Source organism: Ochotona curzoniae, unplaced genomic scaffold (genome assembly GCF_017591425.1).
Source record: "Ochotona curzoniae isolate NIBS_2020 unplaced genomic scaffold, NIBS_Ocur_1.0 scaffold_4937, whole genome shotgun sequence".
NCBI lineage: Eukaryota > Metazoa > Chordata > Mammalia > Lagomorpha > Ochotonidae > Ochotona > Ochotona curzoniae.
Genome location: NW_024467126.1, coordinates 5,370,639 through 5,398,433, shown reverse-complemented (window position 1 = coordinate 5,398,433; position 27,795 = coordinate 5,370,639). Strand labels below are relative to the sequence as shown.

The 27,795-nt window shown below is 67.5% G+C and overlaps 3 protein-coding genes across 3 annotated transcripts; 1 reads left to right on the top strand and 2 right to left on the bottom strand.

Annotated features, from left to right (window-relative positions):
• Positions 1-4,099: 4,099 nt before the first annotated feature.
• Positions 4,100-15,147, top strand: TRPM5 (transient receptor potential cation channel subfamily M member 5). The gene is made up of 24 exons (XM_040970826.1): positions 4,100-4,216; positions 4,379-4,559; positions 4,642-4,808; positions 4,938-5,121; positions 6,927-6,991; positions 7,075-7,266; positions 7,442-7,544; positions 7,684-7,802; positions 7,929-8,279; positions 8,380-8,520; positions 8,605-8,728; positions 9,781-9,926; positions 10,269-10,381; positions 10,471-10,554; positions 10,641-10,899; positions 11,264-11,382; positions 11,470-11,602; positions 11,804-11,978; positions 13,810-13,963; positions 14,203-14,384; positions 14,466-14,598; positions 14,674-14,746; positions 14,832-14,960; positions 15,028-15,147. Exons 1-24 carry the CDS (start codon positions 4,100-4,102, stop codon positions 15,145-15,147), a joined length of 3,564 nt encoding a protein of 1,187 aa, XP_040826760.1.
• A 264-nt stretch (positions 15,148-15,411) lies between these two features.
• TSSC4 (tumor suppressing subtransferable candidate 4) lies at positions 15,412-16,146 on the bottom strand. The gene has a single exon (XM_040970985.1). The coding sequence runs from the start codon at positions 16,053-16,055 to the stop codon at positions 15,450-15,452; it is 606 nt and encodes a 201-aa protein (XP_040826919.1). The 5' UTR covers positions 16,056-16,146; the 3' UTR covers positions 15,412-15,449.
• A 1,337-nt stretch (positions 16,147-17,483) lies between these two features.
• On the bottom strand, positions 17,484-26,912 carry CD81 (CD81 molecule). Its single transcript, XM_040970964.1, has 8 exons — positions 26,638-26,912; positions 21,035-21,149; positions 19,606-19,703; positions 19,273-19,347; positions 19,071-19,175; positions 18,517-18,618; positions 17,996-18,082; positions 17,484-17,915 (listed from the first exon to the last, which is right to left on the bottom strand). Exons 1-8 carry the CDS (start codon positions 26,701-26,703, stop codon positions 17,853-17,855), a joined length of 711 nt encoding a protein of 236 aa, XP_040826898.1. The 5' UTR covers positions 26,704-26,912; the 3' UTR covers positions 17,484-17,852.
• Between the last annotated feature and the right edge of the window lie 883 nt (positions 26,913-27,795).

Below are 27,795 nucleotides of genomic sequence, written 5' to 3'. Positions count from 1 at the left end.
TCAGATTGGTCAAATCTGCCCGGCTCTCTGAATGCCTGCACCCACAAGGCACTGTGGTTCTCACCTGTGGTCCACCAGCTCTGAGAGCTGACGCCCACTGCAGTGGCCCCCTGTGCAAAGACACACACGGACACATGTGCTGACACAGGTCACACTTCACACCTGTGCACACACACCCATGCACACACCACACCTGTGCACACATACACACACCTGTGCACACCATGAACTTGCCTGCACTCTCACCTGTGTTTCCCCTGGTACCCAGGCCGTGGGGACACGAGACAAAGGGAGGCTGGGTTTTGGATGCTGGCTGGCTAGCCACACGCTGGGTCCTGGCTTCGTGGGAAGTGCAGGTGGAGAGGTGACCGTGTCCTCCCCGCCCCACCCCTTTCTTGGCTGCCCCCGGTACCCAGGCCAGAGGGCTGGACACAGGATCCTGGGCTGAGACTCCAGGTGCCGCCTTGGAGAGCAGACACTGGCCATGGTCTGGAGCAGGAAGGCTCAAGAAGGAGTCCCAGCTGGTGACTCAGGCCCAGGGGGTGTGGCCAGAGTGGGTCCTGGGCTCAGTGGGCATCTGCGGTGCCAGGTGAGGGGCGTTCAGGGGTCTGTCTCTACTGCAGGGCTCTGCTGCCCCAGCCCATGGGGTTCTCAGCATCCCCTGCCAGGGCTCAGGATCGCCCCCAGGCCTGGCAGCGGCTCTGCCCCCCGGGGCACGGCTTGACACAGGGCATGTCCCCTGGGTAGCTGTCCCCATCAGAGGGGCGTGGGAGCCTCTGGAACCCAGAGCAGCAGCCCTTCAGGGCCAGTGCTGGGGTGTAGCAGGTGAAGGGCACTGGTTGGAGTCCCGACTGCTCCACTTCAGATCCACTTCTGCCCCTGCTAAGGAACTGGCAGAGCCCTGGAGGACGCCCACGTGCTTGCCCTTTGCACCCATGAGCCCTGACCGTTGAGGCCATCAGAAGTGACTACGTGGATGAAAGATTCTCAACTCCGACATTCAAATAACTATGCTAATAGAAACAATAAACTCGACTTCCAGGTAACTCCCAGGGAGGGACTGGCCCTTGGCCGCTGGTCAAATGGCTCAGGCTGGGGAGTGCTCAAGCCAGTCTGCACTGGGGGCCGTCAGCTTTGCGCCTCCTGCAGCAGGTCGGGCAGCAGTGGCCGAGCAGACAGCCGGTGACCCCGGAGGCAGACACGTGGAAGGCGTGGGCTCTGCTGCAAAGAGGACAGTGTGGCCACCCAGGTCGCCCCTAGAGGCCTGTGGCCAGGAGGAGCCCGGCCTACTACTGGGCTGGGCATGACCAGGAGGGCAGGAGCCCTTCCAGAGCCAGGCTGGGGACCCGCTCTGCAAGGCAGCCTCCCACCTTGGCCGTCAGTGCCCGTGGTCCTGGGGCGCCCTCTGGTGGCCGCATGGGCCAGGCCTGGTGGGTTGTCCTGTTTCTGGCCAGCTTAGGGCATGAGGGGGTGCAGGCAGGGCAAGACCTGGTATTTCCCTGGTTGGGGGCACCGGAAGCTCCCCAGGCCCTGCTTCCTAAAGAGCCACCTGCAGCCTCCTGGACACTGGACACTGGACCCCGGCTCAGGGAGGAAGCCAAGGCCCTGCGCATCTAAAGTACGGGAAGCTGGAGCAAGCACTGAGGAGAGGGGACCCCCACCACGCGCCCCCCATGCCCTGCCTGCCTGGCCTGATCACGGTCCTGACCTGACCCATGGCCAGCCCACAGCCCCATGGTCCTCCACAGCAGAGCTAGAGCAGAGCGCTGGCCCTCCTGTCCCCTGCCGAGGGCACTGAGCCACATGCTCTGGGGCAGCTGCTTCCCCACTTCCAAGTAGACTCGGGATAAACTGAGGCAGAGCCCTGTGCAAGCTTGCGTCCAGCGTGATACCGGCTGGCACAAACCCACTGCCCCCCGGCCACACTGGGCACCCCTCCAGGGCCAAGGATACCCCAAGGTGGTCAGGCAGTGCCCTGGGAGTGCTCATTGGCTGCCCAAGTGTGGCGTAGGCGGCGAGGAGGAGGAGCCGGGACGGACCTGTGGGCACGCCCTGGGCAGCAGGCACACACACCCCAGGCAGCAGGCAGGTGGTTCCACCAACCCCAGGCTGGCAGCCACGCAACAGGGTACCAGGCCGAAGGCACTCAGGTAAGTTTCCCCAGCACCCCTAGGAGTGTCACATGCCTGTGGGGTGGGAAGGGCAGGGAGCCCAGGACAGTGTGGCTTCCTTCTGCTTCCAGGGTTATTGAGCGGACAGTCCCACTGCAGGCTGGTGACAGGGATTGTACACGGCCCGGAAAAGGCCTGGTGGGGCATAGGTGACCACAGTGGTTTGGGGCCACAGCATTTGCACAGCAGCCTGGAAAGGTGTGGGGGCAGCGGGGGGGGAGGGGGGACTCGGGTCCTCGTGTCCCTGTCGTACATGCTGTGCCAGACTATGGCACACCTGCTGTGGGGCCAGGGGCACAGTGTCCACACCCCTCAGGAGATGGGCAACCCTTCTAGCATCTTCTTGCCATTGCCCAGGACCTCTGGCAGGAGAGAAGCCCCAAGCCTAACCCTCAGTAGAGCTGAGCTGCGCTGGGAGGAGCCAGCCTGCTGCTCTGTCCTTGGCTGGGGAGCCACATCTGCTTCCAGCAGCTCTGTGGTGACCTCTGTGCATGGCCAGCTGCCCCCAGAGCGAGGGCTACTCACCTGCACTTCTGGGGCCAGCTCCTGGCCAGGGTCATGCGGAACCCTGGGCTACCCTGGGCCCTGCACCCCACAGGCCTGCAGGGGACACAGCCCCTAGGCCTCAGACAGCTGCCATGCAAATCCCAGCCCCTTTGCATGCCAGCCCTGCTGCTGCATTTGCCTGGCGTCTGGCACCCGCCCAGCAGTGCTTGGTCTTGTACCTGGGGAGTGGAGGTATGGTGTCCTGCCCTTGACACCAGGAAAGTGGGGACAGGAGCTTCAGCAGACGGGACACTGAGAGCCCCAGCCTGGGGTGCCAGGGAAGGGCTGGCACTGGAATCCGTGCCCCAGGTGAGGCTGCCCACAGCCTTCCTCCAGGGAAGAAGTGGGGTCCCTGGCCTGTGGCTTCCAGTGCCTAGGGTGAGGCAAGCCAGCCCCCAATCCAGCCGAGGGCCACACCCAGGCTGAGCTGGGTACTGCCCCGCATGACGCCTGGCCAGCTAAGGCATGAGGGGCCCCAGGAGGATCTGAGCAAGAGGGTGCTGGTCCAGCAGCCGGGGCAACATGAGAACTGGCCCAGAGAAAGCTATGAGACAGCAGGATAGAGGCTGGTGCAGCCACAGCTGGGGGCTCCTGGGGCTCTAGCAGCTGGATGGGGCTCCCTGACCTCCCTGGCCTCTGGCCTCACCCTCTCCTGGGACTCCCACTCTGCTCTCTGTGTTACCCCATCACGAGACAGGGGGACCCTGCTGTGTGTCCCCCTTGTCCAGGGCCCGGCACTTGGGCCAGGTAGTCCCCTGCAAAACCTGCCTCTGCCGGTGCAAGCTGAGGGCGGTTTGCATCCCTCTGAGGGGGAGGGTGTTGGCCGGTGGATGCTGAGAGCAGCAGGCTAGGGCGGCTCCACCATGCTTAGGGCTCCCTCGCCCAGCTGGTCCCAGCTGCAGTACACACCGCCAGCCACATGAGCTCAGGAGGGGCCGGCGGAATGCCCACACACCTGTTCAAGGAGAGAACGGAGGAGGCAGGTTTAGGGCAGGCCAGGGTGGCCAAGGGGGTTGCGGGCTGGGAGACACAAGATGAGGGTCTGCATGGAACCGGCTCCATGTCACCAGGGTCAGTGGAGGACAGCCAGACCTTGGACATGGCTGCACTGAGAGTGGGGGTGAGGCTGAGGGCAAGGGTGGGGGTGAGAGTGAGGGTAGGGGTGGGCCTCCACTGTTCTTCAGGGTTCAGGACGCCCTAGAGTAGGGACCAGCATCGGCCCAAGTGTCCAACTGCGGTCCGTGGCAGGGCAGGAGCCAGGCTGGCTCGGGGTGTGAGCAGGACACCCATGGCGGCTGGGGTGGGACTGTGGGACAGCAGGAGAGCCGGGAGGGCACTGGCCTCCCTGTGCCAATGTTGCCATGCCCCCACAGAGCTGCAGCATGGAGGCCAAGCCGGGCCCCCTTCCTGGCAGCCCTCAGGACACAGCAGATGGGCAGGGCCTGGGCATGCGCCGGGCCGAGGTCATCTTCGGAGGGTCTGGGAAGAAACGTGGCCAGGTAGGGGCAGTCCGCACCCCCAGGGTGTGCAGGGGCAGGGTGTGCAGGCCCTAGCTGGGGCACCCAGCCAGACAGGACGCTCTGGCCCCTCTCCTCCTGTCTGCCCTGTGCCATACACCCGACCCATGCCCCCAGCACAAGCCTGTGGCTCTCGCCCTGCAGCTGGTGAAGGTGCCCTGTGGCGTGAGCCCCTCGGCACTTTTCAACCTACTCCTCGGTGAGTGGCAGCTGCCGGCCCCCACGCTGGTGGTGTCCCTGGTGGGCGAGGAGCGCCCTCTGGCCATGAAGTCCTGGCTACGGGACCTGCTGCGCAAGGGGCTTGTGAAGGCTGCCCAGAGTACAGGTGAGGCCCGGAGCCCCGTCCCTGTGCCACGGCTGAGGGGTCAGGGACCGTCTCCCCTCCACACATTCCTGCATCCCCACAGGGGCATGGATCCTGACCAGTGCCCTCCGCGTGGGCCTCACCTGGCATGTCGGGCAGGCTGTGCGCGACCACGCGCTAGCCAGCACATCCAGCAAGGTGCATGTGGTTGCCATCGGCATTGCGTCGCTGGGCCAGGTCCTGCACCGGGGACACCTGGAACCAGCCCAGGTCAGCGTGAGGCTTGGGGCGGCTGGGCGGCCTGGGGATAGGCCGCAGTGCAGGGCCTGCGTGCCCAGCAGGTGGCAGCATTGCCCAGGAAATGGCCAAGCCATCAGCTCAGTGCCCTGCCTTGCACAGGAGGACGCCCCGGTCCATTACCCTGAAGATGATGGTGGCGGCCAGAGCCCCCTCTGCCCGCTGGACAGCAACCTGTCCCACTTCCTGCTGCTGGAGCCGGGCCCCCGGGGGCAGGAGGAGGAGCTGATGGAGCTGTGCCTGCGGCTGGAGAGGCACATCTCCCAGCAGAGGACAGGCTACGGGGGTGAGCCCTGCTGTGGGGCCTGGTGGGGCAGGCAGGATCAGAAAGGGTCCTGTAGACCAAAGTTCCCGAGCATGCGCAGCCTCTCAGAGTGGGCGCAGAGGGGCAGCCATGGCCTGGCGGCAACTTCCCCACCTCACACACACACACACACACACACACGCACACCAGCTCTCCTACCTCACACACACACCAGCTTCCCCACCACACACACACACACACCAGCTCCCCCACCTCACACACACACACACACCAGCTCCCCCACCTCACACACACACACACACACACACCAGCTCCCCCACCTCACACACACACACACACACGCACACCAGCTCTCCTACCTCACACACACACCAGCTTCCCCACCACACACACACACACCAGCTCCCCCACCTCACACACACACACACACCAGCTCCCCCACCTCACACACACACACACACACACACCAGCTCCCCCACCTCTCACACACACACACACACCAGCTTCCCCACCTCACACACACACTCACACACCAGCTCCCCCACCTCACACACACACACACACACACACACACCAGCTCCCCCACCTCACACACACACACACACCAGCTCCCCCACCTCACACACACACACACACACACACCAGCTCCCCCACCTCACACACACACACACACACGCACACCAGCTCTCCTACCTCACACACACACCAGCTTCCCCACCACACACACACACACCAGCTCCCCCACCTCACACACACACACACACCAGCTCCCCCACCTCACACACACACACACACACACACCAGCTCCCCCACCTCTCACACACACACACACACCAGCTTCCCCACCTCACACACACACTCACACACCAGCTCCCCCACCTCACACACACACACACACACACACACACACCAGCTCCCCCACCTCACACACACACACACACCAGCTCCCCCACCTCACACACACACACACACACACACCAGCTCCCCCACCTCACACACACACACACACACGCACACCAGCTCTCCTACCTCACACACACACCAGCTTCCCCACCACACACACACACACCAGCTCCCCCACCTCACACACACACACACACCAGCTCCCCCACCTCACACACACACACACACACACACCAGCTCCCCCACCTCTCACACACACACACACACCAGCTTCCCCACCTCACACACACACTCACACACCAGCTCCCCCACCTCACACACACACACACACACACACACACCAGCTCCCCCACCTCACACACACACACACACACCAGCTCCCCCACCTCACACACACACACACACACGCACACCAGCTCTCCTACCTCACACACACACCAGCTTCCCCACCACACACACACACACCAGCTCCCCCACCTCACACACACACACACACACCAGCTCCCCCACCTCACACACACACACACACACCAGCTTCCCCACCTCACACACACACACACACACACACACACACACACACACACACACACGTGCAGTGCACCGTCACCAGAGGGCAGTGTGGTCTGAGGCAGGACGCCACCACTCAGGCCAACGGTGATCCAGAGTCCTGGTAACCACTTTTGACACGCATGATATCCTGTTTTTGCAAATACACACCCAGCTCCACGCAGAGGCCAGAACATGCCCCAACTGTCCCCAGCGAGTCTCGTGCTGGTACTGGCCGCAGTGGTACCTGGCCGAGCCGGAGGTGCGGGCCCTGGGAAGGAGCCGGCTGGAGGTTCTGCGTGTGGGTGGTCACCTCTGCTGCCCGGCCCGGCCTCCAGGCTCCCCTGGAGGGGGACTCACGGCCGCTCTGTCTGCAGGCACCAGCAGCATTGAGACCCCTGTCCTTTGCCTGCTTGTCAGCGGCAGCCCCAGCGTGCTGGAGGTAACGCAGGGCTGATGGGGAGGGTCCGGGGGTGGCAGCACTCGGGGGCTGATGTGGCCCTGTGACCCCTCCGCCCATCCCAGCGGATTTCCAGGGCAGTGGAGCAGGCGACCCCGTGGCTGGTCCTGGCCGGCTCAGGAGGCATGGCTGACGTGCTGGCCGCCCTGCTGGGCCAGCGCCATCTCCTGGTGCCCCAGGTGGTGGAGAAGCAGTTAAGAGAGAAGTTCCCCGGCCAGACTTTCTCCTGGGAGGCCATTGGGCACTGGACCAAGCTGGTGCGTGACCCTGTCCCGGCCCCTGTGAACTGCCAGGCGCCCCATGCCCAGCCTCCCCCTGCAGAGTGCAGGATTGGCGCTGGCCTGGGCTGAGCCCCAAGCTGGGGCACCTGAGACTGTGGGCTGGCCTCTGCCCACCTGAGGCGCCCCTCACAGCCTGGGTCTGGTGCCACAGCTACAGCGCGTCGCAGCGTATCCGCAGCTGCTCACCGTGTATGACTTTGAGCAGGAGGGCTCTGAGGACCTGGACACAGTGGTGCTCAAGGCGCTGGTCAAAGGTGAGGCCAGCAGGTGGGGGAGGCCCACAGCTTGGCATGGCTTCTTCTGCCCCGCCCATGGCTCAGAGGGCGTGTCCTTGGGGTACCCACGCCCTGGCTCTGCCCATGCCTTCACCTGCTTTTGCCCGCTCTGCCCCAGCCTGCAAGAGCCACAGCCAGGACGCCCGAGACTACCTGGACGAGCTCAAGCTGGCTGTGGCCTGGAACCGCGTGGACGTGGCCAAGAGTGAGATCTTCAATGGGGACGTGGAATGGCAGGTGCCTCCCCTGCAGCTGGGCTGAGGGGCTGGGGCGGTCGGCCTCAGGGCTGTTCAGCCGTCCAGGGGAGGCCCTGGGGGCCCGCCCCCTGGGGATGAGGGCCCACTCACACACCCCCACCCCCAGTCCTGCCACCTGGAGGAGGTGCTGATGGATGCGCTGGTGGGCAACAAGCCTGAGTTCGTGCGCCTCTTCGTGGACAGCGGGGCTGACGTGGGCGCCTTCCTGACCTACGGGCGGCTGCAGCAGCTGTACCGCTCTGTGAGCCCCAAGAGCTTGCTCTTCGACCTGCTGCAGCGCAAGCTAGACGAGGGCCGCCTGACGCTGGCCGGCCTGGGCGCCCCTGAGGCCAGGGGCCACCCAGCTGGGCCGCCGGCCTTCTCGCTGCACGAGGTGTCCCGCCTGCTCAAAGACTTCCTGCACGACGCCTGCCGTGGCCTATACCAGGACAGCCGGGCTGCAGGCCGCAGGAGGACGGTGTGTGGGCCGGGGCAGAGTGGGGCAGAGCTGGGTGGCCAAGGAGGCGGGCTGGGGCAGGCCGGCGCTGCACGCTGGACACCAATTCACTGTCCACCAGGAGAGGGGACCCAGCAAGCGGCCCACGGGCCACAAGTGGCCGCTGGACCTCAGTGAGAAGAGCGAGGACCCCTGGCGGGACTTGTTCCTGTGGGCTGTGCTGCAGAATCGCCATGAGATGGCCACCTACTTCTGGGCCATGGTGAGCCACGCCCTGGGGACTCACATCCTGGAAGGCATAGTGGGGCGGGGCGGGCCGCACGGGCCCCTGACACCCTTCTGCCAGGGCCAGGAGAGCGTGGCAGCTGCTCTGGTGGCCTGCAAAATCCTCAAGGAGATGGCTCACCTGGAGACAGCCGCCGAGGCCGCCCGCACCCTGCAGGAGGCCAAGTACGAGCAGCTGGCTCTGGGTGAGTGAAGGAGCACTGGGCAGGGGTGTGACAGCACAGCACAGCAGTGGGCAGAGGCGCTCGCTGAAGCCAAGTTGGAAGGCACCTGGGCCGGCTGGACCAGGCTACAGCCTGGCAGCTCCCACCGTCCTGGCAGAAACAGGGAAAGGCTGGAGCAGGGTGTGGCTCAGGGCATGGCTCTGGGTGTGGCTCTGGCACGGCCATGTACAAGGCCTGGCCAGAGTCTGGGTGGTCGACACAGGGCCTGCCCAAGAGAGCCAGCCCAGGTGGGGTTTTGCATGGTATGGCATGGCCATTGTACAGTGTGGCTACAGCTGTGGCATTGTGTGACATGGTACCACCATGGTGTGGTGTGGCTGTGCTATGGCAGTGCCTGCAGTATGGCTGTGATGTGGCCACGGCATTGTGAGGTGTGGTATGCCGTGGCATGGCATGGTGTGGTGTGGCATGGTGTGGCGTGTGGTGGCATGCCGTGGCATGGTGTGGTGTGGCATGCTGTGGCGTGGCATGGTGTGGCATGGCGTGGTGTGGTATGATGTGGTGTGGCGTGGCATGGCGTGGTGTGGCATGGTGTGGCGTGAGGTGGCAAGCCGTGGCATGGTGTGGTGTGGTGTGATGTGGTGTGATGTGGTGTGGCGTGGTGTGGCATGGTGTGACATGGGGTGGCATGGCATGGTGTGGTGTGGCATGGCGTGGCGTGGCGTGGCATGGTGTGGTGTGATGTGTGGTGTGGCGTGGCGTAGCGTGGTGTGGCGTGGCGTGGCGTGGCGTGGTGTGATGTGGTATGGCGTGGCGTGGCATAGCATGGCATGGCGTGGCATGGCATGGCATGGCGTGGTGTGGCATGGTGTGGTGTAATGTGGTGTGGTGTGGCGTGGCGTAGCGTGGTGTGGCATGGCGTGGTGTGGTGTGATGTGGTATGGCGTGGCGTAGCGTGGCGTGGCATGGCATGGCGTGGCGTGGCGTGGCGTGGTGTGATGTGGTATGGCGTGGCGTGGCGTGGCGTGGCATGGCGTGGCGTGGCGTGGTGGCCAAGTGGCCCTGTGGGGCAGATCTCTTCTCTGAGTGCTACAGCAACAGCGAGGAGCGCGCCTTTGCCCTGCTGGTGCGCCGGAACCGCAGCTGGAGCAGAACCACCTGCCTGCACCTGGCTGCCGAGGCCGACACTAAGGCCTTCTTTGCCCATGACGGCGTGCAGGTGGGCACAGCGGTCGTGGGTGCAGCCTGTGGCTGCCCAGGTTGCAAACACGCAGGGGGAAGGGGTGGGGTTGGGTCTTTCTTGGAAGCCCCTCCCCCACTCCTGCAGCCGCCAGCTCCTCCCACTTCAGGTTGTGGGGGAGGGGCTGCCTCCTCAGGTCCCTTCACTGGCAGCTCCCAGAGTCAGCCAAGCCCGAGCCTGCGAGTGGCTTTCCCGTCAGAAAGAAGGGCTTGGCACAGGGCCTCTTTGGCATTCACCAGGTGCCAGGGGACAACGCTCCCAGTGGGGTGCAGCAGGGTTGCGGGGGGGTGAGGCCAGCTGGCAGGTGCACTTGTCTCCCAGGCTTTCCTGACCCGCCTCTGGTGGGGGGACATGGTGGCGGGCACAGCTGTGCTGCGGCTGCTGGCTGCCTTCACCTGCCCGGTCCTGATCTACACCAGCCTCATCACCTTCAGGTGGGTTGGGTGGGCGCCAGGGCTGTGCCAGAGCGGTGGTAGCCCCTGCCTCTCCCTTGGGGCGTCTCCTAAGTACCCCTATGCCACAGCAAGGAGGCCCCGCTGCGGGCAGGCCCGGAGGCTGCACAGGAGCTGGACGAGCTGGCCTCTGGCAGGAGCCTCCTGGGCAGCCGGTGAGGGGCTGCAGCTGGGGGCGGGGGCCGGGGTCCCCGCAGCCACACACCCGCCTCACCAGCCAGGACCCCCTCTCCACACACAGGCGGGAGGAACTGGTGCCAGCGCCGAGTGGCTGGCGAGACCGGGGTCCCTGGGCTGCTTTCCTGCTCACTCGCTGGCGCCAGTTCTGGGGCGCGCCCGTGACCGTGTTCCTGGGCAACGTGGCCACGTACTTCGCCTTCCTCTTCCTGTTCGCCTACGTCCTCCTGCTGGACTTCCGGCCCCCTCCGCAGGGCCCCGCGGGGCCTGAGGTCGGCCTGTACTTCTGGGTCTTTACGCTGGTGCTGGAGGAGATCCGGCAGGTCAGTGGGCTCCGCCACCCTACCACGCCTCGCTTCTGGCACCCCGAGCCCTCCTCCCGACCCCAGACTCAGCGTGGCGCCCCTCTCAGAGCCAGTCCGGATCCAGCCCAGACAGCCCCAATGCTGCTGATGCAAATTTGCTCTTTACTGGAAAGTGGTGGGAGAGGACAGAGCAGTGCGGCTGGATCTCCCACGTGGTGGCTCACTGCCCCGAGCACCCACAGCGGCCAGGCCGAATCCCGGCGCGCGCGTCTGGGTCTCCCTGTGCCGGAGGGGAGCATTCCGGAGCCCCCAGGCACCCCGTGCAGCCTGGGCCCTGAGTGTGGGCAGAGCCCGGCAGCAGCGGGCGGCTGTGCCCACGCAGGGCTTCTTCACGAACGAGGACATGCCCCTTGTGAACAAGATCTCGCTGTACGTGGAGGACAACTGGAACAAGTGTGACATGGTGGCCATCTTCCTGTTCGTGGCGGGCGTCACCTGCAGGTGGGTGGCTCCTGCGCCTGCTGCGGCCTGTGGCCCGGGGGACGCGTGCACCCTGAGGGAGGCCAGCACGGCCCTTGTCCTCGGCAGGGTGCTGCCCGCGCTGTTCGAGGCCGGCCGCACCGTGCTGGCCATGGACTTCATGGTGTTCACGCTGCGGCTCATCCACATCTTCGCCATTCACAAGCAGCTGGGCCCCAAGATCATCATTGTGGAGCGGATGGTGAGTCCCCGGCCTGCTCTGGGGTGGGGCAGGGGAGCCCTGCCGGCCCGGGGTGCCCCTCTGCCGGCCCGGGGTGTGGGGCTGGCGGCCCCTCTGCCGGCCCGGGGTGTGGGGCTGGCGGTCCCTCTGCCGGCCCGGGGTGTGGGGTGGTGGGGGACCCAGGCAGCTGCTGATGGCCTCTCCCCGCCCTGCCCCCGCGAGATGAAGGACGTCTTCTTCTTCCTCTTCTTCCTGGGCGTGTGGCTCGTGGCGTACGGCGTGGCCACCCAGGCGCTGCTGCACCCGCACGATGGCCGCCTGGAGTGGATCTTCCGCCGCGTGCTCTACCGGCCCTACTTACAGATCTTCGGGCAGATTCCGCTGGATGAGATGGACGGTGAGGGGCACAAGGGGACAACGCGGGCGTGGGCAGGAACGGCCGGGCCTCACAGGTGCCCCCAGGGGTCCCAGGCCTCTGCCCAGCACACGTCACCCTGCACACGTCAGAACCCATCCTTCGCTGGCTGCAGAGGCCCCTGGCCATGGAGCCAGTCTCTGCCGCCTGCCGAGTCCTCCCCATCGCGGGCCCTAGCCAAGCTGGGCTAGAACCTTGCTCACAAGGGGGCAAGGGAGACAGGGAGAGGCTGCCCCCAGGCCTCGAGCTTGTTGGGGTCCAGTGGCCAGCGAGCCAGCTGGGAGCCCCCGGGCTGCGGCCCCGGCCGAGATGCTGAGGCTGGTTTGGTGCCCCCACCCACTCAGCAGATGTCCCGGGGGTGGCAGGACGTTCTGTCCCCACTCCTTGCACGCCTCATGACGTGCAGTGCTGTTTGCTCTCACACAGGCGGCCTTTTCCAGGCCATTAGCTTCACCAGACCCCACCTGGCACACAGGGCCCCGCGGGAGGGGTAGGAGGCACCTTCCCCCGGGGACGGCACCTCTGCCCTTCCCGGCTGAGCTGGATCGTGTGGGAAAGGTCGGCGCTGCTTGCCTGGGCCTCGTGGGCAGCGGCTCAGCCACAGGGCAGCCCCCAGCTCTCGGGATGCGGCCCCCAGGTTAAACCCTGCACCCGCTTCCTTCTGGGTGCCGAGGCTTGGGCAGCACCCCCAGCGGGACAGCCTCCCTGCCCCCACTCCAGCCCCCCACGCGCCAGCCTGGGACCAGAGCCCCTTCTCCAACTTAATTAGCAGCCAGGCCTGGTGGCGCCGTCCGAGTCACGGCGTGGCGGCAGGGGTCCCATTTCCCCCCCGAGTGGCTTTTATCCGGCAGATTTACGGCTTCCCAAACAGCCTCTCTGAGCCGGGCCCAGCCGCCCCCTCTCCAGGCGCCGAGAGGGAGGGGAGGCCCTTGAATTAGTCCCAGGAGCAGATGCATGGGCCGGGGGGCCGCCAGGGGGGCCAGCGGGGGCCTGGCATGCTCCGGCACCATGCGCTCCCCTCCCCCAGACACTCAGTAACTCACAGCCCGGCCACCCGTCAGTCACACGTGTGCCTGGCGTCCAGAAACAGCACACAGGCCTGGGGCCCCAGCTGGGGCGGCAGAGCTAGGTCAGGGGAGACAAGCAGCCTGTGCGTCCACACATGCCCCCCCGACAGGCCAGGTCTCCACCCAGGCCCTGCCTTTCCTGGGGTTAGGGTGAGTGTTACCCCTATAGCAGCCAGCCAAGGCCCTGCCCCCCAGGATTGTGTCTGCTGCTTCCCATCCCCCATGTGGCCTAGGCTCTGCCTCTTGTGTCCAGCCCAAGTAGAGGGATGAGTCCAGCACCAACTGGCCATGCTCTGTTGTCCTGAGCCTGGGCCCTGGGGCAGAACCTGGGTGCTGAAGCTGGACAGCTGTGGCTGTGTGCCCGGCTAGGGATCTGTCCCCATGTACCCACCACCACCACCACCACCACCCTGCTCTCAGAGGCCCGTGTGTCTGTCCCCACGTGCCCACTCCCCTCACAGAGGCCCGTGTGTCTGTCCCCACGTGCCCACTCCCCTCACAGAGGCCCGTGTGTCTGTCCCCACGTGCCCACTCCCCTCACAGAGGCCCGTGTGTCTGTCCCCACGTGCCCACCTCCCCTCAGAGCCCCGTGTGTCTGTCCCCACGTGCCCACCTCCCCTCACAGAGGCCCGTGTGTCTGTCCCCACGTGCCCACTCCCCTCACAGAGGCCCGTGTGTCTGTCCCCACGTGCCCACTCCCCTCAGAGGCCCGTGTGTCTGTCCCCACGTGCCCACTCCCCTCACAGAGGCCCGTGTGAACTGCTCCGTGCACCCCCTGCTGCTGGAGAACTCGCCCTCCTGCCCCAACCTCTACGCCAACTGGCTGGTCATCCTGTTGCTGGTCACCTTCCTGCTTGTCACCAACGTGCTTCTCATGAACTTGCTCATCGCCATGTTCAGGTGGCCCTGGGGGTCCCACCTCCCGGCCCCGACCCCCACCCCACCTCAGGAGGTGTCATTTGTGGGGGTCTGGTCCCAAAGCACAAGGTTGAGATTCATAAACAACTTGAGCCCCTGGCTTGGAGTGGGTACGGCCCAACTCCTGCCCTGCCTTTGGAAAGCCAGGCATGGGAGGACTGAAGGCCCCCGGAAACCCCGGGATGGCTACCCCGAGGGTGAGGGTCCCACGTGTCCCCCAGCTACACATTCCAGGTGGTGCAGGGCAACGCGGACATGTTCTGGAAGTTCCAGCGCTACAACCTCATTGTGGAGTACCATGGCCGGCCGGCCCTGGCCCCACCCCTCATCCTGCTCAGCCACCTGAGCCTGGCACTGCGGAGGCTCCTCTGCAAGGAGGCAGGGCCCGCACGGGAGCGCCTGGGTGAGGCCCGGGGCGCTGGGGGACGCCTGGGCCCCTCATCCCAGCACTCCAGGGCCCAGCTGAGTTCACCCCTGCCTCCAGAGAGAGACCTGCCCGAGCCTCTGGACCAGAAGATCGTCACGTGGGAGACGCTGCAGAAGGAGAACCTGCTGAGCAGCCAGGAGAAGCTGCACAGGGACAGCCAGGGCGAGGTGCTGCGCAAGACGGCCCACAGGTGCGGCCGGCGGGCCGGGGCACCCCACACAGGGGAAGGCTGCGGGGTGCTCACGCAGCCCCTGCTCCTCGGCAGGGTGGAGCTCATCGCCCAGTCCCTTGGAGGACCGCGGGAGCAGGAGCGGCGCCTCAGGTGTCTGGAGTCGCAGGCAAGTGGACCCCGAGGACTCGGCGTGGGCCCAGCCCGGCGCACCCCGGCCCACCCCCTCACCCTGGACACCTGATCCGCCCCAGGTCAACTACTGCACCGTGATCCTGTCCTCGCTGACTGATGTGCTGGCCCAGGGTGGCACCCCCCGCATGGGTACGTGTGGCAGGCCAGCGGCTCTGCCTTGCTTGGGCTGCCTGTGGCCAGGACCGGGGGTTGGCTCGAGGCTGGGGACCACTGGACTGCTCAGGCAGGACGGACATACTCTTGTCCCTGCCCCAGGTGCCCAGGGCTGCAGCCCGAGTGGACAGGACCTCACAGACCACGGAGGGGCCACCGGCGGCGCGGAGCACCCGCAAGCTGCCCAGCCACCCTCAGACCCCTGAGTATGTCCTGTACTGAGCCCAGGCCTGCCCGTCGTCCTCCGTCCCCCCTGGTCCTGGACTGCCTGCTTGTTGCAGCGGCCTGGAGACCCCTGCCCGGGCTGTGTCATCGGGTAACTGTGATGCGGCCACTCTGTCGTCCAGGCCCCGACCCAGGGGTGACCCCTCTGTTCCATGGGGTCTGGCGCTGTGGCCTGGGCCCCTGCACCTGCAAGGGGGGCGGGACCACGACGACGCTCTCGGCTTAATAAAAAGCAAGCAACCAACATGCGGGAGGGTCCAGGGCGACGCCAAGCCTTTATTGTGCGCGGTGCCCGGGGCTCACGCCTCCTCGGCCGGGCCATCGAGGTCACTGCCTTTGCAGCGCAGGTGCTGCCGGCTGCGCTTCCTGGCGCCGTGGAAGCGCACGGGGCTGCCGGGCGGCCGGGGCCAGGGCTCCCGCTGCTGCCCCGGGCTGGCCTCGGCGGCGTCCGGGCTGCCCTCGGCGGCGTCTGGGCTGGCCTCGGCGGAGTCCGGGCTGGCCTCGGCGGCCAGGTGCGCCAGCTGCACCGGGCCCGGTGCCGCGTCCTGCGCCGGCGGCCTCTTCCTCTCGGGCCGGGCGGGTCTGGTGAAGAGGACGCGGCCGCGGGGCTCCTGGGGCGAGGCCGGGGAGCAGCGCGCGCCCAGGAAGGCCAGGGCGGCCTCCCGGTTGCCGCGCTCGCTGACCACGGCCACGTCCTCCAGGCTGTACTTGGTCCAGCGCTCGGGGTGCACCAGGTAGTCGGGCAGGCGCGGGGCGGAGTCCCGGGGCGGCGGGCCGGGCGCGTCCAGCCCGTCGAACACGCTGTGGCTGCGCTGCGCGAAGGCCGAGCTCTGGCCGCGGAGGCGGAAGGGCCGGCCGAGGGCCAGCTCCGAGTCCTCGGGCTCGCCGGGCCCGGCCTGGGCCATGAGGCCGCTCGGCGGCTCCTGCGGCGGCAGTGACGGCCTCCTCCCCGGGCAGCCACACCGGCCGCTCGGCCTTCTGGGAAACCGAGTCCTCTGTCGGCCCGCGCCCTGCGCGCCCTGCGCCCGAGAAACCACATCTCCCACAAGTCACCGGGCTCCCGCGCCCGAAGGCTGACGGGACGGGCCGCCTTGTGCGCACGCGCGCTCGCCTCTTTCCGCCAACGCTCTCTGCCCCCCACCCCCGAAGCAGTTCCGGAAATAGAAAACGCGCGGCGGTGACACAAGGGAAGGGGCGGAGCCAGCGGTGACTCCCAGAGTGCTCCGGGGCCGACGGGTAGAAGCCGCTCCTCGGGGGTTTAGCGCCCCCTGCCAGAAAACGCGGAAGCGGCAGCCGGTGGCGACGTGCGTCACCGCGCCTGGTGGGGGCGCGGCCGTTTCCTGCTCCTCCGGAAACGGAAGTGGCTGCCCCTCCCGAGTGTCCAGGAGTCGCCCCCGGAGCGGGCCGGGCAGTGTGGGGTCCTCCACGCCGGTCACGGGCTGCTTGCCGACCGTGCTGGGGCTCCGTGCAGCCAGGGGCCGCGCTCCCCTTAGCTCCCCAGACCCCGGGCAGCCCCCGGTGCAGGGAACACCGGCCCTCCGCCTCGTGCATCGTGTCCACCTGGGCCGTCCAGACGGAGGCCATATTCCCCTTAGCTCCCCAGGCCCCGGGCAGCCCCCTGTGCAGGGAACACTGGCCTTCCGCCTCGTCCACCGTGCCCACCTGGGCCGTCCAGACGGAGGCCACGTTCCCCTTAGCTCCCCAGGCCCCGGGCAGCCCCCGGTGCAGGGAACACCGGCCCTCCGCCTCGTGCATCGTGTTCACCTGGGCCGTGCAGACGGAGGCCGCGCTCCCTGGCTCGCCCTAAGCAGTGGGAACACTGGCCCCCTAGCCTCGTCCACCTGGACCATCCGAATGGAGGCCACGTTCCCCTTAGCTCCCCAGGCCCCGGGCAGCCCCCTGTGCAGGATACACTGGCCCTCCGGCCTCGACCACCGTGTCCACCTGGGCCGTGCAGACGGAGGCCGCGCTCCCTGGCTCGCCCCGTGGCATGCCAGCCCAGCCCAGGAGGTGTCCCAGCGTGGGCCTTGTGGCACACAGCAAGTGGAGGATCCAGTCCCTGGGGAGTGAGAATAGGGGAGCGCGGGACCCTTCCGGGGTGCACAGGATGTGCGCCTGCCCTCCGCGGCCTGCGTCCACTGGCCCGTCTGCTCCGTGTCCCCGGTTCCCTCAGAGCCCCTGGCCGAGGTTTCTGACAAGCGAGCCACACCCGCTCCCCTCACTGCCTTGTGGCATCTGAGGCGGCCACCTCCCTTCGTGTGTCCCCACGGAGCATTCCCCTGGGGCCCTGTCCCCACCGCACAGGACGGGGTGGGAGGATGCTGGTGGCATGCCTGGTTTTTCCTTCTTTATTAAGTGACCGTTCCAGCTGTCGCTGTCACAGTGGGGAGGTGACATGTTAGGGCAGGTGCGTGGAAGGCAGAGCGCTCACTGGTCCGGCCCTCGGAATGGCCGGGAAAGCAACTGGGATTAAAAAGGTGGGGAGGGGGCGGGCAGCCAGGGGACAGAGCCCCCCACCCCGGTCCCCGAGGTCCCCCAGGGCAGGGCTGGGGTTGGGGAGGCGGGCTTGGGCAGACTCCACTGACACACGTGCCACCTGCACGTGGCAGCCCCCGGCGCTGGCAGGGGCGCCCAGCCCCAGGCGCGAGCGGAGGCAGGCCAGGCGCTATGTACACAGGCGGTGGCGCGCCATCGTGGTGGCCTCAGTACACCGAGCTGTTCCGGATGCCACAGCACAGCACCATGCTCAGAATCATCTCGAAGATCTGGGGGCGGGAGGGGTGTGGGTGAGCGCCAGGCCTCGGGGAGCCCCTGCCCTTCCCGCCGCAGCAGGCCCGCCGCTCACCATGATCACGGCCACCACGATGGCGGCGATGCCGATGAGGTACAGCTTCCCCGAGAAGAGCTCGTCGATCTTCTGGTGGCAGTCCTCCTGCGGGCGGCGGGCGGCGGGCGGCGGCCTCAGCTCCCCGGGCTCCCCCGGCTCCCCCGGCCCCCCGGCACCCCGGGCTCCCCCGGCTCCCCCGGCTCCCCCGGCTCCCCCGGCTCCCCCGGCCCCCCGGCTCCCCCGGCTCCCCCCGGCTCCCCCGGCTCCCCCGGCTCCCCCCGGCTCCCCCCGGCTCCCCCGGCTCCCCCGGCTCCCCCCGGCCCCCCCGGCTCCCCCGGCTCCCCCGGCTCCCCCGGCCCCCCGGCTCCCCCGGCTCCCCCCGGCTCCCCCGGCTCCCCCGGCTCCCCCGGCTCCCCCCGGCTCCCCCCGGCTCCCCCGGCTCCCCCGGCTCCCCCGGCCCCCCCGGCTCCCCCGGCCGCCACGCCCCCCACGCCCCCCGCGTCCCACATACAGCCCCAGGCCCCGCACGGCCCCCGCACCTTGAACAAGTTGCTGATGATGTTGCTGCCTGAGGGGCACAGGTTGTTCTTCAACACGGACGTGGTGAGCGCCGTCAGAGCATTGGAGCCGCAGCAGTTGAGCTGTGGGGACCACAGGGGCCGCGTTCAAAGCTGGTCCTGGCCAGGCCGCTCCCTGCCCTCTGCCGCCCCTGCCCCATCCCGCCCAGGCCGCCCACTGCCCCTGCCTCTTCCCACCCACGCCGCTCACTGCCCCCTGCCTCTTCCCACCCACGCCGCTCACTGCCCCCGGCCCCTTCCCGCCCAGGCCGCCCGCTGCCCCCTGTCCCTTCCCGCCCAGGCCGCCCGCTGCCCCCGGCCCCTTCCCGCCCAGGCCGCCCGCTGCGCCCCCGGCCCCTTCCCGCCCAGGCCGCCCGCTGCGCCCCCGGCCCCTTCCCGCCCAGGCCGCCCGCTGCGCCCCCGGCCCCTTCCCGCCCAGGCCGCCCGCTGCGCCCCCGGCACCTTCCCGCCCAGCCGCCCGCTGCCCCCTGTCCCTTCCCGCCCAGGCCGCCCGCCGCCCCCCGCCCAGGCCGCACCGTCTCGTGGAAGGTCTTCACCACGGCCTTGGCGTTGTTAGCCTCGTCGTCCATCACAGCCTGCTGCAGGGCTTGGTCGTAGAACTGTTTCACATCCTTGGCGATCTGGGGAGGGGGGCGCCCCAAGCCGTCAACACCCCAGGAAGCAGAGGTCACTCCTCCCACAGCCGCCCCCTCCCGAGCAGCAGGGACCCAGGCCCACCTGGTCCTTGTTGACGAAGCCCCAGATGCCGGCGGCCACCTCACAGGCAAACAGGATGACGAGGCAGGTGAAGAACTGGGGGCCAGAGGGGACGGGGGTCAGGCTGGGCGGCGGGGGCCACCTCCATGTGCCAAGCAGGGGTGTGTGTTGGGGTCAGCCCCCGACTCGGATGCAGCTCCCCTGGGGCCGGGGGCTGTGCCTCAACCTCCCCCCTTTCCCATGCTCTGGTCGCTCTGCCTCAGGAGCCACAGGCAAGGTGAGCCCGTCTCTGTGCCCGGCCCCCACGCCCTCAGCCAGCCGGACACGGTCTGCCACCCCCTGACCTGCCCTTACCGTTCCCAGCAGGCACTGTGACTCCTGGATGGCCCCATAGCAGCCCAGGAACCCGACAAACATCATCACGGCGCCCACGGCTATCAGGATGTAGATGCCTGTGGGGCAGAGGGTACGGGGGATGGTGAGGCAGAGGTGCCCCCACACCAGCCATGCCACCCTGTGGCTGCAGCCAGCACCAGGACATCAGGCAGAGGGTACATCCCAACCCTGGGGAGGTGGGCAAGACAGAGGCGCTGCAAGCCAGCAGGTGCTGGTCTGGCCAGGAGCCCTTGGAAAAGGCCCAGCACTGGGCCGGCACCAGTTGCCAAGCACCACAGCCAGGCTGCCACGTGGGACCCACACCAGGCTCAGAGCCAGCCCTGAGGCTCCAGCCTCCCTCAGGACATAGGATACGCCTGCCAGGGACCTGGCGTCCTTGAGCTGGGGCCCAGGGAGGTGGTCCCCGTCCGATAAAGCTGCAGAGAGCCCACGGCTCCTCTGGGCTCAGACCTCACACACGTGGGCCTGGCTCGACCCTCCCACCCAGCATCAAAGAGGGCATCCTGCCCCATGGGCCTGAGCCTGCACGGAGGCTGTGGGCACTGCCCAGGAGCTCCAAGGGCTCCCCGCCAGAGGCAGGTGGCACAGCCCCTGGAGCCCAGGAAGCTGTAACCCAAGGGAGGCTGGTGGGAGCGGCCAGGACTGGGACTCGACCCGACTCCCACAGCAGCCTGCCCCAGCAGCCTGGTCAAGGCCTAGGGACTCCTGGACACCCAGGTCCTGCCCCCAGCTGGGATCACAGCTGGGTCCCAGAGAGCCAGGGCAGGGTGGCAGGACCACTGCAGGCCCAGGAGGGAGGGGCTTTCAGTGGGGGAGACTGTCCGACAGGCCCAGGCTCAGAGCTCGCTGGTGCACCTCTGGGGGCAGCCGGCCCTGAAACCCGGCCTGGGGCCATGGGCAGCCTCCACAGGCACCACCCTGCTCTGGCAGACTGCCAGGAAGAGGACCCCGCACCATCCCACCCCACCCTTCACAAGGGAAGGCCCAGGAGACCAAAGCTTCCAGCCACCCGGGCTGGCATGGGCAGGCGCCCGCCCCGGCTGGGAGCCCTGCGCCTCTGGGGCAGCCCCATGCTCGTCCTTTAAAGGGCAACACTTGCCCAGGCCCCACCCCCAGCCCGCTGCTGGGCCCCCACTCGCAGCCGTATTAGGACAGCAAGGTGCAGCCAGCCGTCAGCGCCAGTGGCCTCGGGCGCCTCTTGTGCATTTAGCTCCACCCCTCCCGGACAGGCAGCCTTGCCCGGGACACCCACAGTCCTGCCAGCGAGGGCTTGGCACAGCCAACCCCGGCCAGCCGGCTGCAGGAGCTCAGCCCCAGAGGTGACCGCTCCCGCCTGCACCTGCCTGCAGCTCAGACGACTGCCTCTCCCACGAATCCTTCCACTCACCCACATAGAAGGTGTTGGGTGCCGGCCGGTCCCCCAGCTCCAGGTAGAGAAGGTTGGTGGTCTGCGGGTCATGGCGAAGCCACAGGGCCACGCCAAGGATCACGCCTCCGGCCAGCTGGAAACAGAGGACAGCGTCAGGGGCAGCAGCCCAGCTCTCACGGGGCGCCAGGGGCCCCCAGTCTCCAACAAGAGCCACCTCCTTTGCACAGCACAGCCTTGGCTCACGGGGGTCAGCATCCCATCCATAGACACAGGGGGAGGCCCACCCCAAGTGCTGGTCCCCTGGGAGGAGGGCAGGCTGCCGGGAAGGGATACAGCCAGGTCCCCTGGGGTGGGGACCTCAGCTTGCAGCTGTAGGAGTGGGGGCCACGAGGGAGGGAGGGAGGAGCTGGCACCTCAGCCGTCAAAGTGGGCACTTGTGGGGGCAGGACAGCGCCATTGGCTGGTCCCCAGGCCAGCGGGGTCTGCCCCCTCACTGGGGATCCAGGCTCTTCCTCAGCCAGCCGTGCTTCTGAGAAAGTCCTCCACAGTGCCACACGCCCCGCTTTCCAGGCTCCTCCTGGGGGTGGGGACGCACCAGCTGGTCCTTGCCGGCCCTGGGGTGACCTGCTGCTCATCCTCAGTGCTCGCAGGGGAAGGCTGGCTGTGTGACCACAGGGGACCATGCCCTGTCTTGGTCTTACCATCCTCCCAGCAGCCCGCTGGCAAGCCAGAGCTCAAGACTGAGAGCACCATTTGGTTGGGCCCCTGGCTCTGGGCCCCCGCAGGGAGCGGGCTGGGCCCCAAGGTGGGAGTGTTCCAGGGCTGTGAGAGGCCCAGGCTCACACGGAACCCCCCAAGCTCCCAGATGCATATCCCATTCACGTCACACACAGGTCCTCCACGCCACCAGAGGGACTGCCGAGGGCCTGCCCAGGCTGTGGCTTCTGCGCTTGTGTCCTCCTGAGGGTTTGAACTTGCCCTGGTTTGGAGCTAGTGCCAGGACCAGCCAGGGCCAACAGTGGCCTGCGGGCCAACCTGCCAAAGACCTGGGTTTCAGACTGAAGCCGACCAGCAGGGGACACGGGGGAGGCCAGTGGGGAGGTGACCAAGCCAGGAGGGCTGTTAGTGGACCTGTGACCTCCTTGGGCAGTAGCAATCATGAGGGACAGGGCCACTCGAAGGGGGCAGCCTCGGGCCCCAAACCCTGACACAGCTCCCACCGCCTTCCTGCACCCTCGCGTCCCCGCCCAGCTCCCGGATGTCCAGCCGGGGCCTGTGCACCCAGCACTCGCCCAGACCAAGGGGGTCTGGCCCTACCAAGGCAATGCAGGTGGGGCTGTGTGTGCTGCGGGGTGGGCCTGCTCTAATGGAGACCCAGGCAGGAGCCCTGGGCACCCAGCCTGCCACGGGAGGGTAGGGTGGGCTGTAAGGAGCGAGGCCGACCAAGCGGTGGCACCCGGGGCGTGAGATGCATCCAGCAATCTCGTGCATGGCCTGAGCCTGTGGACACTCAGTCACACAACAGTGTGACACAGACACAGGTCAGGGGACAGGAGGGCCCAGCTGGGAGGGCGCTGGCTGCCCTGGAGCGTCCAGCTCGCGGTGGCCCTGCCAGCTGTGTGCCAGCACTGTGCCAGTCTGCTCGCTGGCATCACACTGGCAGTCGGTCTCGGGTGTGGTTACACTATGCTAAGGCCCTGGGGCAGCACGGGAGGATGGCCGCAGGCTTGGGCCACTGCACTCACGTGAGAGACCCGGAAGAAGCTCCTGGCTCCGGCCGCTGCGGCCATTTGGGGAATGATTTCCAAATAAAAATGAGTAAATCTTTAAAAAAATAAACTCCCCACCCCCAGACTCGCAGGCCTGGCAGCAAACTCCCGGAAATGTTCAAGTGCGGTGAGCAGGGGACAGGCCTTGGCGAAAGAGGGCGGACGCCAGCCCAGTTCACCGTGGTGGGTTCCGGCATGCCTTCACCCATTGCTTTCCGACACAACAGCCCCCCAACAGTGGCACGGCCTGTCAAGAGGCTCGTGCCCCAGGAGGCCGCCCAGCGTGGGGGTGGCGGGCAGCACCTGCGTGTCTACAGGCCTCTGGCTCCATAAGACTCAGCTCCCTCCCTCCCTCCCTCCAACGGCTGTGCTCCCGGGAAGCAGAGGCTGTGGGCACCAAGGCTCCCACCCTACCCACCCCATGCCAGACCCCAGCCTCCCCCCCACCAGCCCACACATCCCCCTCCCAGGTGGCGAGACCCTCCTGTGCACTGTTCACTGGGCAGGAGGGCAGTGCAGGCCTCTAGCAGGCTGGGAAGTAGCCCTGGCCTTCCGTGTCCGGCCTGGGCCCCTGACCAGGCACGGCAGAGGGGGCCAGACTCCAGGAGGGAAGGGGCGAGTTATTCCTACCCTCGGCCAGGAAGCGGACGTATGGCCCAGGGCCCCCGGCTTCAGGAAGCTGCCTACCTCCAGCTTCTAAAGACAGGACGCCAGGGCAGGGAGGCAGACCCCAGACCCCTGCAGCTCAGGACAGCCAGCCTCCTTCTCCAGGGTGCCCCACAAAGGGGCTCTAGGGCAGGAGGGGTGTCACTTGGCTGCGGAAGCCCCAGGGACAGAGGCCTGAGGTGTCCCTAAGCTGCGGCAACACGGGGTTGAGGAGCGGGCTCTTGTCCCAGCCCTGCCCCCACTACCCGAGCAGTCACTTGGCACCTCACGGGCAGCTGTAGGCTGAGGCGCCAGCAGCCTGGCACGAGGCAGCTGCTGTGCTGGGCAGAGGGGCCTGTGCATGCTGCTGAGGCCATGCCAGGCTGGCAAAGGGGAGCACTTAGCTGCAGGGAGCCGGGGGTGGGGGCTGCGGAACCCGAGTAGCCCAAATCCACTGCCCAGGAATGTTCTGGTCCTATCCCAGAGCCCTGGCCCAGCACAGTGGGTGTCCTGGAGGCTTCGCTCTAGCTACATGCTGCCCATCCCTAACCCGTATCCTGGCCGTCTCAGACGACTCGGCACCTGCCCTTCCAGGTGGATCCTGCGGTACCACATGTGTGGGTGGGGGTGCAGAGGAAGCACTCGGAGTCACGCCACATGCAACCGAGGGCAGGCAAGGGCCCGGGAGCGCACACTTGGGCAAGCCCAGCTCTCCGTGCCAAACAGCGGGTCCCTGGGGCTGAAAGCTCACCACCCCCTCACACACACACTGGTCTGGAGTCAGGGACAGGGCTGGAGCAAGGGCCAGCCACCTGCCCCCACCCCAAGGTCCTCTGTACACCAGCAGCTGGCCGGCCCCTCCCACGGGCCTGGACTCTACGCCGTATCGATCGCACACCCGTTTTGGGAGCTGGACCGGAGCTGAGGCAGAGGTGGCCGGGGCAGACCTTCACCCATGAGGTGGATGGTGGAGTTAACTGCACACCTGAGGTTTTCAAATATTCCTTACTTATTTTTAATTTTTATTTGAAAGAGAGAAGGAAAAAAAATCTCCCACCTGCTGGTTCACTTCTCCCAATAGCTGCAACAGCTAGAGCTGAGCCAATTTGAAGCCAGGAGCTTCACTGTCCCAATGGGTACAGGGACCCAAGGCCTTGGGCCATCCTCCACTGCTTTCCCAGGCACGTTAGCAGGAAGCTGGATGGGAAGTGGGGCCACAGACAGAAACAGCCCAAGGCTGAAAATGTGCCCCGTGCAGGGCATCTGGCCCGGCAGCTACGACGTGGCCTGGGACGCCCACATGCGGTACCAGAGTGCTGGGATACAGTCCCAGCTCTGGCTCCCAACTCATTCCTTGCTATTGTGCACCCTGGGAGAGGTGACAGGCGCGGGCTCGGGCAGCTGGAGTGCCCGGCTCCAGCGTCAGGCTGCTCCAGGCCTGGCCACTGCGGGACTCCGAAGATGAACCAGAGGACGGGAGACCGATCTTTCTTTGACATTCAAATAAAGAAAATCTTAAAAACCCCAGGCATTCAAGACCAGCCTGGCCTTCCTCTGGGGCCCCGTGGCCACAGTGGGCACTTCCTACCCAGCCAGGATGGGCCCTCTCCCGGGCCAAGCTTCACGCTGGCCGCCACGCACGGCCTCCATTTCCGGAGCCGTCCCAGTGCCAGGCCCCTTGCTCACACTCAGGCGCTCCAGCCAATGTGCCAACAACCAGCAGACACATGAGCCCCCCAGGCCCTCCGCTCCCCAGCTTAGCTGGGCAGGGGGACGCTGTGGGAGTGGGCTCTGCAATGTGGGGGAGGGTGGCCCCCAGGGAGACAGAGGCCCTCGGGGATCCCGCGCGTCCACTCCTGCTGCAGGGAGACGTGCCCGCCCAGCTCCCCGGGGAGCACCCAGTTGCAGCAGTGGGCAGGACCTTACCCTGGCACGGATGCCCACAAGCCCAGGGCACAAACATCTCCTGGAGGAGGCCCCTGCCCCCACCTGCCCTTCACACCCCCCGCCGCCCAGCGGCTTCCGGCTCTGCTGGCCTCGGCTGGCTGGTCACCTCCTCCGTGTCTGGGGCCCAAGAGGACAGCTACCAATGCACGCAGACGCCACTTCCCCAGCCAAGGCCTCGGGGGGCCGGGCCATCCGCTGGCCAGCAGCGACCCACGCAGGAGCTCCGGCGGCCGAGAGGAGGCGTCCTCACCCCCCGGCTGCCCGCCCCAGATTCGGAGTAGGATTCTGAGCCTTCCAGATGGGAGACAGATGTGCCCAGCCCCACCCTCCCAGCTCACAAGTTTACAGTCCCAGCTCAACTTGAGAAGCACCCAGTCCTGGCCCTGCAGGAAAGGGGTGCCGTCCCCGCCCACCCACACTCCCCCTGGCTGGCTGCTCTCCACCCCACCCCCAATCCCACCCCTGACAGGAAATGAAAACAAAAGGCCAAAATCCTCCAGCAGCCCAGACCCGGGTTCGGAGAAAGTTCTCTCTGCCGAGCCTGGGACTGGGGACCCTGCACCCCGAGATAACCAAGTGCCCGCCCCTTTCCAAGGCCAGGGCCTCCCACCCAAGCCAGGAGCCTCCCTGGCTGGGGACCCAGGCCAACCTCAACCCGGTGCCAACTCATGTACCCCTGTGGGAGCCTGGGCCCCCCACGCCCCCTCAGGAAGCCGGGGCACAGCGGCAACTCCCAGGATCACCATCCTGGAGTGGCGCCAGCAGCCAGGCGGGCGAGCGGCTGGCCGGGCTGCGCGCCCCCTCGCCTCGCTGCCCCTGCAGGGGCGGTGGCCCCGATGAGCTCATGGGGGCGGGGCCAGAGCCCCTCCGTCCCCGCCAAGTGGGGTGGTCCCAGCAACTGCGTCCCAGGAGGCCGGGGTGAGCCCCAGCCGGGGGGCTGCTGGGCTCAGGGCTCCGGCACTCACACTCTCACCCTCTTGCGGGGACTTAACGGAAACAACCCCCACGTCTACCCAGGCGCCCCGCCAGGCCGCCGCGCTGGGCCCGGATGCGCAGAGGCCCCGGCCCAGCTCGCAGCGTCGGGGGGCTCAGACGGTGCCGGGTCACCCCAGCGCCGACCGCGCGCCCGGAGCCCACAGGTGGCCCGCACAACTTGGCGGCCGCCGGCGGGGCCTAGCGCACGCGGCCTCTCGGCCTGCCCCGGGTGCGGCGCGCCCCGCCCCCGGCCCGCCCGGTCCCGCCCCAGGCCCGGCCGCTCACCCAGAAGACGAAATTGAAGACGAACAGCAGGTACTTGATGCACTTGGTGCAACCCTCCACCCCCATGGCGGCGCGGGCGGCCTGCGGGCCGGGGCCTGAGCGGCGAGCGGGCCGGAGTGCGGGGCCGGGAGAGCCTGGGTCGGGAGGGCGGCCTGGCAGGCGCTGGGGGCCGCTGGGCCCGGGGGTCGAAGCGCGGCGAGCCTGGGGGCGCGGGGCGCGGGGCGCGGGAGGCCTAGCCGGTAGCGCGGAAGGGTCGCCGCCGCCGCCGCCGCTGCGCGCTCTCGGTGGCCGTGCGCGCGCCCTCCGCGCCTCTTATAGGGCGCGGGTCCCGCCCCTCCAGAGGCCCCGCCCCGGGCCTGGCCCCGCCGCCCTGCGCGCTGGCCGGGGTGGGGGGTGCTGCGGCCCCCGAGGTCCGGCGACGCCGACCTTTCCCCCTTTCCCCCCAGCCTGAGGCTGCAGGGGCACCCCTGGGTGTGCGCCTCTGGGCAGGGCCTCCCCCAGCTTCCTTGGTAATGCCGGAGGACTCCCCGGTGTAGGTGTCTGCTGTGTCAGCCCCCAGCTATTTTGCATGCGCAGGGGGCTGTCCGGGAGGACCTAGAACTGAACTCGGGCTGACGGTTCCTGGTTCCGCGAGCAGGTGCTGGTGCTGGCTGCCGGGACCCAGAGCCGTGGAGAGGATGGGAGCCACGTGGGACTCGGGCCAACTTCCTGAAAGTGGCCGCGCTGCCCTGGCTGCTGGAGGTTGATGAGGAAATGGGGTCACCCAGAGATGAACCCATGCTGTCGCCTCTGCTGGCCAGGCCTGAGGCTCCCTGGGCAAGGCAGGTGCTGTCCCTGCCCCGGGGACTTTCTGCCTGTGTCCGGGGAGCGTGCATGCTGCAGTGTGCAGCCCTGGGCGGCCGATGGCCAGGTCTGCTTTAGTTCCCCGTGAGGTGACCTCGGGGACACCCCAAGGAGTGACAGGGCTGGGAAAGCCAGGGTCCCTGTTAGCTGCCTGCTGTCCCTGGCAGTGGCAGGGCTTCCTGCCCAGGGCATGGCTGTGTGCGCCGTGTCCTTGGTCCACCAGTCGCTCCTGTCCCCTCTTTTCCCAGGCACCCGCTGTGTGTCGGGCGCTGTTCCAAGCGCTGGCTGGGGGGACGCCAGGCAGCCAGACCCCTC

Bases quoted from the DNA above. Each gene is read 5' to 3' on its own strand.
- TRPM5 (XM_040970826.1), top strand. From the start codon at position 4,100: ATGGAGGCCAAGCCGGGCCCCCTTCCTGGCAGCCCTCAGGACACAGCA. The intron at 5,122-6,926 runs GTGAGCCCTGCT...CTCTGTCTGCAG, and splicing joins GCAGAGGACAGGCTACGGGG to GCACCAGCAGCATTGAGACC. The intron at 8,729-9,780 runs GTGAGTGAAGGA...CCTGTGGGGCAG, and splicing joins GTACGAGCAGCTGGCTCTGG to ATCTCTTCTCTGAGTGCTAC.
- TSSC4 (XM_040970985.1), bottom strand. From the start codon at position 16,055: ATGGCCCAGGCCGGGCCCGGCGAGCCCGAGGACTCGGAGCTGGCCCTC.
- CD81 (XM_040970964.1), bottom strand. From the start codon at position 26,703: ATGGGGGTGGAGGGTTGCACCAAGTGCATCAAGTACCTGCTGTTCGTC. The intron at 21,150-26,637 runs GTGAGCGGCCGG...CTCTGTTTCCAG, and splicing joins TCTTCAATTTCGTCTTCTGG to CTGGCCGGAGGCGTGATCCT. The intron at 19,176-19,272 runs GTGGGCCTGGGT...CCCCCTCCCCAG, and splicing joins GCTTCGTCAACAAGGACCAG to ATCGCCAAGGATGTGAAACA.